A 17,690-nucleotide genomic window follows, 5' to 3' on the forward strand; every position below is an offset into this window, starting at 1 on the left:
AACCCTGATACATTTCTAAAGTAGATTGCATTATCATTGCTTAAACTACAGAATATATAAAAATGAGCTTCAACTTGGCCGTCAGGGACGTTGCATTGATAATAATCTTGTAAATAGCTGTGGGAGTGGCTAATCTGATGCACAACAAATACCACACGTCAAACAACTGAGGGAAAACATCTGTCTCTTCAGCTGCCAAATGCTCCACTACTCACTGTGTCTGCTGTTGGGTGATCGACATGTAGTGTTTGTGAGCAGTGAGTAGCTGGAGCTTTCCCCCCCCCGAAAATACCTGAAACAATATTGAATAGAGGAAAACTCAAAGCAAAATCAGAAACATAAAGCACCAACTGAGAGGAATTATATACAGTACTGCTCTGTGGCTTCATGACTACAGAGGACCTTTTTATATACAAGGAGCTGTGTGATGAATTGTTTGGTAATTATAACTCTTAATGATACTTTTATATGTAAAGGTAGATCAGGTAGGCAAGTTTTCTTTCCTTATTCTGAATATAAACCTGGTCAACAACTAAATGAGTAAATCGGAAGAAACATTTGCATTCTGTTTTATTTACCGTGTTCATGTTATAGAGAAATAGAGAGAGAGTGCCTCATCTGACCTCATCTGTAGATTTTCTTTAATGTGAAAGCTATTTTACTCTCTTTTTGCTACAGGCCAACTTTAATCAGTGTATGTTTTTGGCCAGAGCACAGACCCCTCATTATTTTTAGTTATTGTGTGTGTGTGTTACATAAGACAGCTGTTCATGTGGTGATAATCAAATCATTCCCATGACTGAATCAAGTAGAACTGAGGGTCTTTCAGACTCTTACTCCTTGTACATCTCTCTCTCTCTCTCTGTGTTTATACTGTTTCTTCTCCCTCTTCCTTCAAACTACTCTCTTCTTCTGCTGTACTGCACTTTTCTTTTCTACTTCCTCTCACTAGCTTCCTCTCTGCCCATCTCTCTCTCCCTTCACCTCATCCCTCTGCCTTTCCAGTATATTTATTCATTCTATAATACACAGATGAAATATTAAATGAGAAACAGAAACTGTAACTCAAGTATTTTTTTTTTATTGTCAGTAGGGTACAAAGGCAAACATATTAGTTTGAGGTGGCAGCTGTAACAAAACCACATCAATCCCATGATAACATTTTCTTCTTAACACCAGTATCAACTAAGTGGAGCGATGTAGTCTTATGAGTCTTATGACACACTGAGCGTATACAGATTAAAACCTGCCTGAAATCGCCAATTGGAGTCAGGGGAAAGCATATTATTAACACATTATCACCTTTAAAGTTGCTTATTTACACATCAAACAGTTATGGAGTCACATTTGTGTTTGTGCCCACCTGCTGAATTCAAGTCCAATAGTCTTTCCTTGTTGCTCTGTCTTTGGTCGCCACCACCTACTGAATGAAATGTCTCTATATTCGGCCTCTAAATGCTTCACCAATGCTCAGAGCTGCAGGTGAAAATGTCCCTGAAGACAGTGGTGAGACTGACCCAGAACAAACAATGAGCTGAAAGATGCCAAAAAGGTCTGTCGAGCTGAGGAAGCTTATTTTGCCATCACGATCTAGAGAAAATCCACAGTGGTTCAGCAATGTTTGACACATTTGTTTTTCAAACCAAGGGCAAAAAAATGGGTTACTGTCAGTTTCCATCATTAATATCACTGCACTGAATGTGTACTACACCACATGAGCACTGTGCTGCAGGAGGCTGCGTTCAGCTGACGTGGTCGACTCTGTTCTGCAGCCGTGTGTGTTGCTGTCCTCACAGAGCCGCTCAGTGTGCTTACATAACGACTGCTGCTCCTGTGGACCCAGAGTCAGTGGAGGATGAAGAAGGACATAATGAGGCCTATTGGTGCGCACTGACAGCTCCACACTCAGCCCCACACTCAACCCCCGTGACTCTGTGGCTGGACAACCACAGAAATCAGGGACAATGAAATAAGATCCCACAAATTTTTACTGACTTCAAGATTTCCTTTGCTTGAATTAACTTGAAGTTGAGTCTGGTTTAATGATGAATTAAACTAAACATTTACTATACATTACTAAACAATATATTAATATATCAATATATTACCTCTCACGCATTAACCCTGTCGTCATTGTAGGCAGCTTTTATAAATGATTTTTTATCACGATTACCTCATATTGATTCCAGACAAAAGAAAGACACTTAAAATAACTCCACCAAGGCACATATTCAATATCAATTTTCTTTCTATACCTAATTAGTTTTTTCATAAAAATCCAAGAATTATTTCCTTAGAGTTCGGTGTAAATGTCATAAAAACACCCCTCACAATGTTTAATAGAGGGGGAAATAAATTCTGAATCCAGCCCCTTAACCGAATCCCCTCCAAAAACCATCCACCTAGTTTCAATAAAATGGATTTAGAGGTTTTTTGTATCCTGCTGACAGACAGACAGACTTGAAACCATGACCTCCTTTGCGGAGGTGAGTAGCAGGTCCATCTTCTGGTGGCGCTGATAACAATCATGGTGTGATTTTGTACGTGTAAGTAGTAGAGCAGTTAAATGGTTTCTGAAAGGAGTTGCTTTTACATTGTGAAGTGTCACCGGTTGACAGATTAAACCTAAAGCTGAAGTTCACCCTCTATGTTCTGCAGTAGGAGGTTGTGTGCTCAAAGTTTACAATGTTAAAGATCACTTTTTTCAGACAGCCAATAATAATAATACGACAGTTTGTTCACTTTTAATGCCTTTAATTTGACTTAAGAAACCCTGAATAGAGAGAGTGCCACAAAGAGGCCAAAGTGAGTACAAACAGCAGGTTACAGACTCCAGTCTGAGTTCGACAGGCCATAAACTCAGGAAAATAAAAAGCAAAGACAAACTTAAAACACCCCTACACACACTAAGAAGGTAGACCAGTCTCTTTGCACATAATCCTCAAACAGAAAATATCAACATCAATTCAAGATTAAAAAACAGATTTGTTGATTGAATAAGACAAATGAACAGAATGAGAGCAGGAAACAGCAGGGCTAACAAAAAGACTAGTGACCTAGTCTACTTACAGTAAAACTCAACCGCAGATGAAGATGAAGACATTTTTAATATCTGCTGTCACACCTGATCAAAACAAACCCGGTGGATACCAACTGGTCCAAGATGACACAGCACGCAGAGCTGCTCCAAACCTTTGTATAGTCACACATGCATAAATTAAGAAATAAATACGACACTTTCTCGTTAATATTCAGAGCACCAGCAGGCGCTCAGAGTGGGAAAATAAACAGGATGAGAGCAAGAGAGCAAAAAGAAAGCAGAAGACACCAAAAAAAGTCAACCTACAACATAATTATACAGCTTCTACACATCATATCCTTGTATGGTTTTAATGGTGGATGTTTCTGCAGTGTCGAGAGTGGAGAGTGAATCTAGCAGGGTCAAAATGTAAATAACGAAAATACAAGAGAGCAAATACTGTTCATTAGTGCTGATAAACATAATCCGCCAATCTGTGTCACCTCAAAACACAGACATCCCTAAAATCCTCTACACAGAAGAGTAAAGCAAGAAGAGGTGGAGGAGTTCGAGGTGAAACAAAATCATGACAGCTTTTTATTCCTCCCTCATTTTCTCCACCTAGATTACTTTACACACACTTGGATAAATTATTTGGCCTTAGCTGAAGAAAAAGCTGAGAAAAAGACGTCTATCCAAAACAGATGATCATCCCAGTGAGATTAAAAGATTTTAGTTCAAATATGACAAAAGGCCCGAAGTTAAAAATCAACTCCAAAAGCTGCAGCATGTCAAGAGCCCTTAGCCATTTGTTAAGCATCTCTATGCTTTTACACCACACACACACACAAATACACACATACACACTAAAGACAAAGATTAATGGTTACAGTGACTCATCCCAGAACAACACATCCTGAGATCTTCTGTCTACAGTGGTAAACTGACTCCAGATCAGAGCCACTGACAAACATCTTCATTGTCACTTTGTCCAATGTATTTCTATGCTGCCATCTGCTGGTGATGATGCCCTTAATGCCACTGAGACCAGACAGCTTACAGTCAGTGATGATAAAAAGTGTTGTCATGGAAGCCAGTCACAATCTGTTCATCTTCGACTAATACATATCCTGAAAGTCAAGAGAAACACTAGCTACTTTAACTTCCACTGAACGAAATTGGTAAACTGTGTGTCAGTGACTGAACAATTCAAAATCGAGCTGGGTGATTCTAGAGAAAACCTTTATATTTATGGTTTTATTGCTTTGTTAACTGCTCTTTAACTTCCTCTGATATTATAGATCATTACAGTCGAGGACCAAGAACAAGCTTCATGACAAACTGTCTCCACTGTCTGAGAAAACAGGCTTTAGTTCTTTTTAAGTGTAAATATCATAAAGGAGCAAACTCCTGCACTGACTGAGCTTCCCTTTCCATCTGACGTCATCATTAGACGATAATTATACAGCTCTAATTCCTATTGGAAGATTCAGACAACATAAGAAGAGGTATTATTATTATCATTAGTGCTGGTTGATATTCAAATATTAAGGCCTCTGTGTGAAACACAGTTTTCAGGGGTGTGTTGGTCGATGCAGGAACCATCAGACTTTGTGTATGTGACAAAAAGCAGCTTTTTCTTATTTTGGTATTTTATCCTCATTTGGATGTCTTGATAGAAGACGTGGTTTCTTATTTCAGTTCAGTCTACATGACTATTTGCCGCTGAAGAGCTGCAGGTCGAGGCGGACCCACACTTCCCCTGTGGGAACCTCGTGCAGCAGAAGACGTCGCGTCACTGGTCCCTTGTTCTCCAACTCCTTTTTAATGGTTGCTACGGGAACCTCGGTCCGACCCAGGAAAACTGGTACAAGAAAAGAAAAATCCAAGTTCATGTGTGTTTTGAAGAACTGAATTTGTACAAAAATGCTCAGATGAAAATTAACAAATATTGGCTAAAAAATATATTTATCGAGATATTTTTAAAATGCACTTATGATACAATTACTACACAGATTTGTCAAATTTAGCCCTTTCTGGTTATTTAAACAACTCTATTACAATTTAATCTGGCAGTTGGGAGAACATATAGCAGGTAACTGACCATCAGGTGAAAACTGGTCTCTTTCAAAGACGGTGATGCAGAGGACGTCCTGGTAAATATCTCTGATGTGAAACTGACAGTTGAAGTTCCACTTGGGGTTCAGCGTGTCGTTCAGTGTCCTCGACGTGAAGATCTGAGCTCCCATGGTCACTTCACAGTAAGGGTTACTTTTACCTGGAGGAGGGACGGGAGACAGGACGAGGGGCGGGGAGAAGGATTGTGATGGTAGGTTAAGAAATTGGAGAAAAGGAGGAGAGAAAAAGAATGAATGACGAGGAGAGCAACAGCAAAGAGGAGTAAACGGAAGAGGAAAGAAAACATTTAAGTGCATACGTCCACTAAGCCCAAACAATCCTACACATGATTGTCTAGTTCTTATCCTGTATAATTAATATGTCATAAAACACAGTCCTAAACAGTAAAAATAACCAAGATATGAGCCTTATTTCCTGAAAAAGTACTGAAAATGTTAAAAAACGTCCTCGAGCCACCCCTTAATCTTTATCTGCACCAAAATGTAATGGGGCCTCCACAGGCCCAGGCCTCATCCCTCCACCAAGTTTAGTGGAAATCAGTTTAGTAGGTAATTGGCAGTTTTTGCTTTAACCAATAAACAAAACAATAAAACAACAAACACACACAGGTGAAAACATAACCTCCAAGATGGTAAATATATATAAACAAAGAAGAAATTATGCATGATAGACAGCATAAAATAAAAATTCTGCATTATGGAAAAAAGAATAACTGCAGCATTAAGAGGCCTCATACTTCAAGTAAACTGAGCAATGGCAGAATAATACAATTAATCTGTGGCTTATTTTGCTTCATTAGATATTAAAAGCAGCCGGGATTGATCGCTGGATTCCAACAGTGTGTTTTTAAATACAGGAGTTTATTCAAGCTCACCGCTTGGTTTTCCCGCCTTGAGCTCAGTGGCTTCTAAGATGGTCACGAGGAGTCTGCCAATTCCACTTGTCTTCACAGACCGAGCTGCAAACACACACAAACACACATTACTCTGAGATATCATCATATGTGTTGGCATCAGTAAAACTATGCGAGTCTCCACAAACCTTGATAAGCTTTTTCCCTTTTTCTCTTTTCCGTGTCAATAAACTCTTCAGACGCAGCCTTGATCTTCTGAACCCACGCCGTCCTGACAGCACAAACACAGAGTAAATACACCAACAGACACACAACATCTGTCTGTGTGTGTAGAGATATATATATATATATATATATATATATATATATATATATATATATATATATGTGTGTGTGTGTAAGCATATACCGTTCATTGATGTTGTCAGTCCTGAGGATGTAGACTCTATCAATGTGTGAGATGTGGAAAATGGGCTCGTCACTGGAAGGATCAGGAAGCTTCACCAGAACTTCATTTAACAGCACAGGCTGCAGGAAACACAAAGACGGCCAACTGTCATACATGGAAATATATAAACACACATAATAACATGGAAATGTTTCATACAGATGTGAATAAAGAAAATATGAAGTCTCACATCACATTACCACTTGTGTGTGTGTCTTACCGGTTTGTACATCTTGAGCTGTGCATTGTTCTTGTTGCTGAACAGTTTATCGGGCCCAGAAGAGGTGAACTGTTTCGCTGCATACGTCAGTAGCAGGAAGTCTTTGAAGAGGAAAGACCACAGCTCCTTGTTGCTCTTTGCCTTAAACATCTAGAAAGACGTCACACAAACACATCACAGAAAGTTCATCAACATCACAATAACACGAGCCTGACAGCATTACTTTTGCAAATCCTCTCCCCTCAGTGATGACTCTCGTAATATTATGAACTGCTCAGCATCAAAATACATTTGTTCTCGACACAGCAAGCAAATGGTTTGAGTTTATCATGACAATATTTAAGTGGTGACATGTCATCACTGTATCAGATTCTTTGGTTTCGGCTCATCTCCTCTGTGAAAGTCGTCTGAGGCTAATGACATGTAACCAGGACATTACAGGATCAGACCCTGTAATGTTTCACATTTAATCTCCCTGTATCACTGTAATACTTATTTTTTTTAGAATAGGAAAACCCACCAGAGTTGTTCCCCGGCTGTGTTTCCACAGTTTCAGAAACACTTGAGTGTTACTCACCTTACCACTGTGGAGTAACTTCCTGGGGCCTAAACAGTTGGTAAGAGAGTTAAAGACCAGGTTCTGTGGGAAAAAAGTAAAAACAATTCAAAGAAATTCACATGATCTTTAGAACTGGGCATTATCGAACCTTTTGGTAATAAAACCTTATAAGTTAATCGAGCTAGTTCTAGTTGAGTTAATAAGGTTTAATACCTCTGCAGCACCATCACATTGTACGTGGGTCTGAATCCATTCCAGTCTGTCAGAGTTCTCCTTCTCTCGAACGCCCTCGTTCACCTGGTCAAGTTTAACATTCAGCATCAAACATCATTTAAATAAAACAGAAAAATATGTTTCATCCAGAATAAAGTGATGAATGAGTGTTTAAGTGAAGAAATGAACCTGTTGACAGAGTTCCTCCGCTCGCTCCAGAGCCTCTCTCAGAGGATCTCGATCAGCATGGCCCTCTGCAGTGGACTCCAGGATCTAAAAACACACACAAGAATTTAATTACACTTTTTATTTTTCCTCATCACACAAAGTAGGTCCAATAATTGAACCACTTAACAAGTAGTTCAAACACGCTCATGACCACGTTGACCTACACTTTTGATGTGCAGTGGGTAGCGTGTGATCCTCTGCATGGGTTTCAGCAGGAAGCTGGACAGCGGCATTCCCTTACACCTGTAGTCTGTGGCGATTTTCTGATGGGAATAAAAAACAATATTGAAGAATACGAATAATATAAGATTCTTGTTTCTTCTTTCATATGACAACAGAGAATTTGGAGATTTCAAAGAGTCAAATGTTACACTTCTAAAACACTACATGCAAGTGAATTTAAGAAAAAAACAAAAACAAAGAAACAACGCAACTTCTTTTTTTAAATATGCAGCAGCATTATTTTGATTCCCCATCAAAGTTGCAAATGATAAAAGAGAGAGACAGACAAAATAAACTAAAAATAGGAAGAAAACAAAAAGAACAAGTTGTAAGTTTATAAAGTAAATTTCTCTTTGTTTAAACAATGTTGGAAAAGTTTTGGATAATGTAATGTACTAAAGTCAACAAAATATATAACATAGGTCTATTTTATATAACATAGGACCTTTTAATGAGGAATGGTTAAACATTGAATCGTTAAAATATGATGAAGTCCATCTTTTCTCTATCTCAGTGAGGACCTTCACCATGGCGCCACATTTCTTCTCTCTCGTGTTATGACTTGTTTTCCCCAACTCTCCTGCTCCCTCCTTCCTCTCTCCTCCATACCTTGAGGAAGGTCTTGAAGTCCGGCTCGTTGTCGGTGCGATTCTGGAGCAGCGTGGCTCCGTTGATTTGGCAGGAGCAGAAACGGATGTAAGGCTGCATGTGGGACAGCTCCGCAGCCAGTATATCTCCAATCATCTGCACCGGCATGTTGTCCCCACCCGTCTTCTTACGGACGCGCAGAGCCCTGCAAACATGTACATATGTAAACACATGTAGCTCTAGGTTTGTACACAACGGTAAAAACATTGCATTTAACATATCAGAATGAATGCTCCTTCTAGAGCCCATCCTCTTTGTTCATGAGATACTTACTTGAGAAGTTTGGTGTTGCAGGCCAGCAGTTCTTTCCAGTTGACAAAGATCATGGACATCTCTGCATCATTTACCCGGCCTGACTCTGACATAGGCCTTTGGAAAACCTACAGACACAAATGACAGATTGTTTACACACCGTCAGGTATGAGATCAGAGGAACTTGAAGACATCCTGACACAATTTTATTTGGTCGACACACAAGTTTCCCAGAGGGACATGTGTGTGAGTGTGCGTGTGTGTGTGCGCATCACCTCCAGCACTATATTCAAGTCCTCCATGTATCTCTCCTCGGTCTGTATCAGCTCGTGGATGTAACCCTGTCTCTTCTTCTCCTGAGGGCTCATTGAGTCCAGGCTGTTCAGGTCTGCACACCCTGCATGAGAGGAAGAACACACAAGAGGGCGGATGGTTGTATTAACTGTAACAAAACTACACTGCTTACACCACAGCAACATGTCACTGCATTTACTGCCCCCTGCTGGTGGCTCTGGCATGGAGAACACGCACACACTACAAAGCTGCTTTTAACTCTTCTTACTGCACCTTCTCATGTGTCATTACTGGAACCTTCAGAAAGGAGGAGGAAGACAACAAAAATGGAAGAAGAAGAAGAACTGGAATGGACAAATAAATAAGAAACACTAGATCACCACACACTCCAACACACGTACACTTACCTGATACCTGGTGCCCATTAGACCATTGTGAGGGTCCTGTAGAAACGAACTGGTTCTCGGTCACTGACCCTTTCCTTTCCTCCCCTTCTCCTCCTTCCCCCTCACTGTCTCTCTCGCCCCAAAGGTTTAAAAAGTGAAATCTGTTCTGTAAAGTCATTGCTATCGGTTTCTCTCCGTCTCTCCTGTTTGTCTCTTTCACCTTCTGTGCTGTTATCTTCTAATTGCTGGTGTCAGAGTGAAACGTCTCCTGGACCAAATCTGCTTGTCCCAAAACAGGAAGAGGAATGTCTTCATTCTTTCTCTCTCACCCATTCAGTGCATGTTACCTTTCTCATTTTGTATTTTCTATCATTTCTGCCCCTAAAACAAGACCAAACACTGATGTCCAGGTCAGAAATCTAAGGCTGCAACAGTAAAACATTTAAGCCAATATTAAAAGGGATACAACTTATCATATAAAATTTTCTGAGTTGCAATTATTTAAGACTTAGTTGCACAAAAAGAGTTAAGCTGCTCGAAGAATCAGGGAGTGTCTGAATTTATGAAAAGAAAACGACGACGGACGAATTTTAATGAAGAAAAAAAAGGATGTAATGCTGAGTCTCAAATATATCTGTTCATCTTAACCGCATTTATTGTATTGACAACACACACACACACACACACACACACACACACACACACACACACACACACACACACACACACACACACACACACACACACACACACACACACACACACACACACACACACACACACACACACGAGCTGAGCAAAGACATTACATAGAGCAACACTTCTATGATCGCAAAGAAGTCTTTATTTTTAATGTTTTATTTCAGAATCAGAAATATATTAATAGGCACATCTTCAAAATATTTTCATCATCTTGTACCATAAATGTCTTTCATGTATACGCCCAAGTCAGTTGTGCTAACAGCCTTTGCTGTTGTGAACTCTTAATGCAACTTCACACTGTTTTACTTGAAATCCAAGTGAGGTCTGATACAACTTCAGAATTAAAATGAAAGAGAACAGTGCAAACACATTAGCAGCAGTTTGGTTTGACTTGCATTAGTGTTCATCAGAGTGTATTTATAATTTTTCATTTGATTGATGTGGTTTTACCTCAGTGTTTATCAGACTGAGTAACAGATCCACAGATGTGACGCTTGCATAGATAATTATTGTTTACTTGAGGACCTGAAGAAATAAATCCTATAATAATTATTTTTCAAGGTGCATTCACTTTCTGCGGAGACAAAAAACATTCATAGCAGCAAAGCAACATTCAGCTAATATAAGGTGCAGCAGCAGTTTCTCATATCACTGCAGGAGGTAAAGCTTATGTCTGTCAGTGGTTGTCTCACTTCAAAACTACTTCTGTCCCCATTAGTGATGACAGCTGACCCAGTTATGGCTTTTAAATATATAGACAAAATACTCCAAGCATTTTTTGTTCAGATAAAGTTGAACTGGTTTTCAAAGGCATAAAATCAAAAGGTCCACTGCAAAATGGTTAAAGGCAACAGGTCAAATAAAGGGAAGGATTTGTAATTCAAATCTAACCTAACATTTTAGCAGACTGTCAACTCAAGTTTCTAACTTAATCCTGAGCAAAATCTAAATAAGTTTTATTATATTCATTTGAACATATTTATTTTATGAATATAGCGGGCACACTTCATGACTTGCTGCAAGCATTTTAAATAAATGCAGGAGTCTTGGGCATGAATGTGGGCTATCTCAAATTAGCAACAGGCTTCAAGGTTTGTGCATTATTTGTACTAACTCTATGAGAGAAAAAGGCCTAGAAAGTAACAGCAAAAATTGTCTGAATATGGATTTATCTGAGAAAAATAGTGGGCTCTGTGTCAGCTAAGTCCCCAGGAGAGAGGAGAGAGTTAGAATGGAAATAAGGGATTAAACAAAGAGTGAGAAAGAAAAAAGATACACTTGGAAGAAAGGAGGGAGAAAAATAAGTGTATTATGAGGGGGAATGAAAGGAAAGAAGAGGGAGAAGCCACAGAGAGACCCACTATTCCTCCGATTCAGACACTTTTTTGTTTCTTTCCCTCTGTTCATGATAAAAAGGCATCAAGGCTTTAACAAATGACAGGATAAACAAAAGAGCACTGAGAGTTATAAGAAACTTGGTTACGTCCTGATTCATTCACATGTAACAGGATTGGTTTGCATTTCTTTCCAGTTTACTCTCTAAGCTTCACACACGCACACGCACACGCACACGCACACACACACACACACACACACACACACACACACACACACACACACACACACACACACACACACACACGCAGAGGTTAGTCGACAGGAGTCCAGACACTGCCCGTTCAGACAGGAGTGTAATAGTGGGTCTCTCTGAAGTCAGGAGGAGTAGAGGAAGAAGAGGTGGTGGAGGAGGAGGAAGAGGACTTTCTACCACCCTAGAAGGAGAAAGAGGAGAATGGAGAGACAGGGAGGGCGGGAGAAATACAGGTTGGGAAGTGAGAGGGAGGGAAAAAGGTGAGATACTCAGTGAGAAGAAGGAATAAAAAGATGAAGAGATGGATGGAACAAAGAATATCAGTGATGGCAGATGGGGATTGCATCGGTGAACAGAAAGAATTAGTCACATGGAAGCAGAACGTCTCTGTGTTTTCAACACGCACATTTCCTTCTATCTACAGTCATGATACGATTTTAAGAGATTTTCTTACACTGCTGGCTGGGGTCGCAGTCCGCCGTGGTCATCTTAACGTAATTGGTGGGGAACAGGCCAGTGACCCCGTTGATCTCTCCTTTCCACCAATCAGGGTTGCTCTTGTCCATGACGTTGATCAGTTGACTTTTAGAGAAGCTCATTTCGTCCCCGTTGGCGGCGGTGTAGTCATATATGGCAATCACCTGACAGACTGAGGGAGGAGAAATTGTCTCTTGTTTTTACTCACATAACTTATTTCATCACATCACAATTGTAGAAAATGTAGTGGACTCTTCACCTCTGGCTTTTACAAGACTTTCAGAAGTGTGTGTGTTACCTGGCTGGGGTGCTGGTGTGGACTTTCCACTGTTGGATCCCAATATTTTGATGTGAGAAGAAGGGAACCAGCCCTTCTGTCTCTTTTTACCACGGGCCTAGAGTCAGAAAACACACAAATGTGGATAATGAGGTTTTAACCAGAAAGCAGTGATACTGGCTGAGTTCAGTAAGGTCACAAGTCAAAAAGGTTGGGAACCACTGCTCTAACAATGATAAAAGAGCTTGTGGCTGCTGCGCTGATGTGGTGCCACAGCTGGCGGCTGACCCTCTGTGGTTACCACCTACACAGGACTATAGACCAAAACAAACAGGTTAACAGCAGCAAACACTGACCTGTAGCTCTCCAAGCCACCAGCCAGTCGTGTTCTTTCCAAGGACGAGGACGAGCTGGCCGTTTTCCAGATTTAGCTGCTCAGGGCCAGTAGAGGGGTGGGCCTTGATCACTTGGCCAATCTCTGTGCACACACACAAACAATAAACAAATATTACATTTAAACTGCGGCAAAAAAGTGAAAAGGAGAGTTGTGTTCTTGTATTTGAGCCGCAGGCAGATGTATTATCAAAAAAAGATGGTGTGTTTACCTTGCTTCTTCTTTCCAGATATGCTCGATGTCTGAAATGATACAAATTGTGAATCTTTTATTACTTCAACAGAACCACATTATATATTAGCTTATCCCATGTGTGTTCAATGAGTTCTTACATCTGTCTCTTTGGGTTTGACATAGTTGCTGGGGAACACGCCTGTGCGGTCGCCTATCGAGCCGCTCCACCACTCTCCGTCCCTCTTGCTCACCAAGATCATGTCCCCTTCTTTGAACGTTAAATCACCGGGCTCCGGAGACTCATAGGTATACAACGCCAAATATTCTGGAGAGGAAGACAACACATGAGCAAAAGATACAAAATAAAAAATATTGTAGTTAGAAGCTTGACTGGAGAATTAAGGAGAATGAAGATTTCAAACTCGCATTCATTAACAACACAGATAAAGAGGTTATAGACTGTATGTTCTTTTCAGGACAGACTATAAAAGGGAAATTTCCTTCTCTTAACAATAAGGATTTCATTACAAACATGTTATTTATGTATTTCAATAATAAATACAGATGCAAGTATGACAACTCAATGTCAGGATGGAACTAGTATAAAATGCCATGTGCGCACCTTCAATAACCTGGAAATCATAAGGTAAAGGTAGGCAACAGCAACACACAGTATGAGAGTATAATATATGTAAATTATGAATGTAAATATCTACTGAACTGCATTAGGATAATACAAGTGTTATTGCACCTTCAGGCTGCAGACCGTCACTGGACTCTGAAACATCAGGAGGGGAACTCTTCAGGCTATAAACACAAAAAAAGACAAAATTACATTGAAATATTTATTCATTTTAAGCATCCTGGAACATCCACCTCTTAATTTCTCATTTCATCTTAAAGTGCTTATCTGTCTTTGGATCAAGAGGCTGTTTCTGCCACTGCAGCAGTAGAAAAGGCTGAGAAGTAGCATGAGAATCTGAGGGACACATCAGTTTGTCCAGGTTTTCTCCCTGAGTCTTGTACATATTGAATGTGATTTGACAACTTCGACAGAGTCATCCTCAGCAGATATCTGAATAACTTCTTCCATTCAGTTCTGAAGGAGCAGGGGTTGATCTCAAAGCTGCTACCTGATATCTGAGCCTTTCATCTGGTAAACTATTTTTTATGTGGTCTCTATTTAAACCTCAGGGGTGAAAGTTGGAATGTGCATGATTCACAAAATTTAAGAGCTTTACCTTCAGACTCCAGCCTGAGGCTACATCCATACTATCACATCTTTGCTTTAAAATGGCGTTAAAAAACTAAAACCATCTGCGTCCACACAAGCATCTCCATGTCAGTAACATGAAACTCCAATTCACACGACCAGTCTCGTACACTGGGCATGTGTGTGTCGGTGTTAACAGGAAGTAGATGTTCTACTCTGCATTTAGATGCTTGATTACAGAAAAAACTGCTTTGTGTTAATGTTCTGGATTCACTGCTGGCCGTCAAATCATGACTGAAAAGTGACAAACAGTAAGATAATGAGAGTGACATTGTTTGAAAACATCTCATCGTTTGTCCGTCCAGACTACCATCCTAACGTCTCCATTTTAGGCATAAACGTAGCAACTGGGAGGCATTTTCAAACTAAAATGTAGTAGGAGGGGTGTAGCCTCAGCTTTGCTTTCACCTCAACAGTTTGGTATAACACCAGCTGAAATCATTCTGTGTTCATATACACTTTTAATACCACACCTGTAGACACCACACCTTGTTTTGATGATTCCCTACAGCTACAACAGTATGTTGGTTTGGAAAGTATAACACAGGTATGTATGTGTACTTAGTTTATGTAAGTTTACAAATGGAATCAAAAAAAGGACTGAGATTCAGAAATTTTGGCACACACAAGTTACACTAAACTACTTTGAAAGTTTAAGTTTTCCTCTATTATCCTATTCAAGTCCCTAAGAAATGATCAAAATAGATAAGGCTTGCAATTTAACTTAGGAAGTGAAACTAATGACATTTTTTTTGAAGAAATTGTACTTTCTCTATTCTTGTTGTTCTGGGTTTGTACCCTCATGGTTGAATGCACTTATTGTAAGTCGCTTTGGATAAAAGCGTCAGCTAAATGAAATGTAATGTAAAATACTTTTAGTCAAAAGTCTGGTGCTTTGTTAACTGAAGAAGTAATTGGCGAACAAATGGGGAAACAGACTTACTCTGAACTCTCCTCTTCTCCCAGCAGTGTCACGTATGTCTTCGGGAACCAGCCCCTTTCACTGTTCAGCTCTCCCAGCCACCAGTTCTCCTGCTGCTCCAGCACCTGAATGACATCGTCCTTGTTGAAGTTCAGATGGCTGTCTGTCTTTGCTGTCCACGAACACAGGGCCTGGGCGAGCAGGTTTCCTACCACCAGCTAAGAGAAGCATAGAAATAAAGAAAGCACAGTGAACATTTGTAAGTGATTGTGTGCAGACAATAATCATATTATGGTTATAAAATGACCATAGCTGCTCCTGTGGTATAATGTCTGTAAACCTCTCACCTGTCCTTGTGTCTCCAAGGGTGCAAGGTTTGGAGAGTGTGTTGGTGTGAAGGCAGACTTGGTGCCTGCTGCTTTGGCAGCCTCAAGCACATTGGAAAGCTGTGACTGGAGCGGCACTTTAGTTGGAACAGCAGCAGCAGCAGCAGCAGCAGAAGCAACAGTATTATTAGAAGTGTTTGATGGGGTCCCTCTCTCAACGTAGCTCTCTGGGAACCAACCCATCTTCCCTAGTTTGCTGCCATACAGCCAACCCTCCTCCCGCTCTGTCGTCTCATCAACCTGACAGGTGGAGACAGACACGTTTGAGAGAAGAGAAAAAAGTGAGGAAGATGTAGGGAGAAAGTTCTAACTTGTGTTTTAAAGGACATCATTTTCATTCTAACCTCAATGATATCATCTGCATTGAAGCTGAGCTCTTCGTTGTTTCGTGCAGTGAACGGAAAAAGCGCTTTGAAGGAAGTGAGAGCAGCTGATTTCCTGTGATGTGTGGCCCTGGGTTGTCCACCTGAAACAACATCAAAAGTGGTTTTGTGACTAAATACAGGAAGACACTAAATTTGACCACAAATAAGTTCTATAATTTGTGTGTGTGTGTTTGTCTCACCTTTCCTCTCCTCCAGTCCTCTCAGCAGATTTGTCAGTTTCTCCTGAATATCCAGCTTCCCTACTACACTCGGCTGCTGCTGCTGACGAGATGCCTCCTCCTTCCTCTTTCTCTCCTCCTCGGCTTTCCTCCTTTCCTCTTCCTCCTTCTTTCTACTCCTCTCCTCTTCCCCCTTCTTTCTTTCCTCCTCACGCCTCCTCCTCTCCTCCTCCTGCTGCTCCTGCTGAAGCCTTCTCCTCTCTTCATCCCTCTTTCGCCTGTCCTCCTCCTCTCTCCTCTTTCTCTCCTCCTCATCGTGCTTTTTCCTCTCCTCTGCATCTCGGACAGCGGCCTCAGCCGCCCTCTTACTCCTCCTCTCCTCCTCCTCCCTCTCCCTCCTGCATTCCTCATCTCTCCTTTCCGCCTCTAACCTCTTCCGCTCCTCCTCATCCTTCCTTCTTTTCTCCTCTTTTCTCCGCTCTTCCTCCAGTTTCCTCCTTTCTTCCTCTAGCTTTCTCCTTTCCTCCTCCAACTTTCTCCTCTCCTCCTCCTGCCTCTGTCTCTCCACCTGCCTCTGACGCTCCTCCTCTTCTTTTTTCTTCCTCTCCTCATCTTCTCTTTTCCTTCTCTCCTCCTCTCGTCTCTTGCGCTCTGCCTCCTCTTTTGCTCTGAACTCCCGCTCGGCCTGGTCTTTTGCAGCTCTGATCAACGCCTGTCTCTCCCTCTCCTCCTCCTCCCTCTGTTTGGCCTCTTTCTCCTCCCGGAGTCTCCTCTGACGCTCCTCTTCATCCATCTTCAGCTTCTCCTGCCACTGACGCTCCTTTTCCATCTTAATACGTCTGAGAGTAGGAAGCAAACATTGACGATATTGTCAAGATGAAATATACTTTTTTTCACACTTGTTTCTCATGGAGATTATATAGCAAGTAAAGAAACATTAATTTTGCTAAGTTATAAAATCTAAAACTAAACCTGTGTTAAAGCAAAATACCTTTGAGCTTCCTCCTCCTCCCTCCGCCTACTCTCCTCCTCCTGTCGTTTCCTCTCCTCTTCCTGCTCCTTCCTTCGAATCAGCTCACGTTGTTTGTCCTCTTTGACGCTCCGTAGTTTCTCTAATGCTACCTGCTGCTTCCTCTGGCTTTCTCTCAGTTCCTGACATTAACAGAAAATTGCAAAGTTTTACCAGTGAAAGATATGTGGCTGAATTTACAAATGAGTGTACCAGACAGATATAATGGGCAGAAGGGTAGACACACAAGCATGGACAAACACAAAGCAAGCACAAAGGTAACTAAAAATTAGCTAATTTTAGTGAGACAATGTAAGAGAGAGGGAGAAAAAGAGACAGTTCAAATTATAAGAGAGAACCTGAGAAGCCACAACAGCACGGAAAAGAGTTGTGTTTGATCTGAGAAATGTGAGCAGGTCAAGGAACAATAGAAAAGACTGAGAACAACAAAGAGACCTAA

The 17,690-nt window shown here is 40.8% G+C and overlaps 1 protein-coding gene across 3 annotated transcripts in view; it reads right to left on the minus strand.

The window, feature by feature from the left end:
- Positions 1-2,737: 2,737 nt before the first annotated feature.
- itsn2b (intersectin 2b) overlaps positions 2,738-17,690 on the minus strand; it is a 30,805-nt gene continuing 15,852 nt past the window's right edge. For all 3 annotated transcript variants that reach the window (XM_047340544.1, XM_047340512.1, XM_047340500.1), the window contains 24 exons: positions 17,213-17,373; positions 16,243-17,060; positions 16,022-16,143; positions 15,639-15,917; positions 15,313-15,509; positions 13,848-13,903; positions 13,255-13,421; positions 13,134-13,164; positions 12,885-13,006; positions 12,550-12,646; positions 12,229-12,423; positions 9,077-9,198; positions 8,823-8,929; positions 8,511-8,694; positions 7,844-7,942; positions 7,641-7,724; positions 7,452-7,535; positions 7,257-7,319; positions 6,680-6,829; positions 6,421-6,539; positions 6,200-6,282; positions 6,033-6,116; positions 5,124-5,297; positions 2,738-4,883 (listed from right to left, as the gene is read on the minus strand). In XM_047340544.1, the coding sequence (XP_047196500.1) occupies positions 4,735-4,883; positions 5,124-5,297; positions 6,033-6,116; positions 6,200-6,282; positions 6,421-6,539; positions 6,680-6,829; positions 7,257-7,319; positions 7,452-7,535; positions 7,641-7,724; positions 7,844-7,942; positions 8,511-8,694; positions 8,823-8,929; positions 9,077-9,198; positions 12,229-12,423; positions 12,550-12,646; positions 12,885-13,006; positions 13,134-13,164; positions 13,255-13,421; positions 13,848-13,903; positions 15,313-15,509; positions 15,639-15,917; positions 16,022-16,143; positions 16,243-17,060; positions 17,213-17,373 (3,747 nt within the window). In that variant the 3' untranslated portion in view covers positions 2,738-4,734. The remainder of the gene's footprint in view (positions 4,884-5,123; positions 5,298-6,032; positions 6,117-6,199; positions 6,283-6,420; positions 6,540-6,679; positions 6,830-7,256; positions 7,320-7,451; positions 7,536-7,640; positions 7,725-7,843; positions 7,943-8,510; positions 8,695-8,822; positions 8,930-9,076; positions 9,199-12,228; positions 12,424-12,549; positions 12,647-12,884; positions 13,007-13,133; positions 13,165-13,254; positions 13,422-13,847; positions 13,904-15,312; positions 15,510-15,638; positions 15,918-16,021; positions 16,144-16,242; positions 17,061-17,212; positions 17,374-17,690) is intronic.

This window comes from Hippoglossus stenolepis, chromosome 1 (assembly GCF_022539355.2).
Source record: "Hippoglossus stenolepis isolate QCI-W04-F060 chromosome 1, HSTE1.2, whole genome shotgun sequence".
NCBI lineage: Eukaryota > Metazoa > Chordata > Actinopteri > Pleuronectiformes > Pleuronectidae > Hippoglossus > Hippoglossus stenolepis.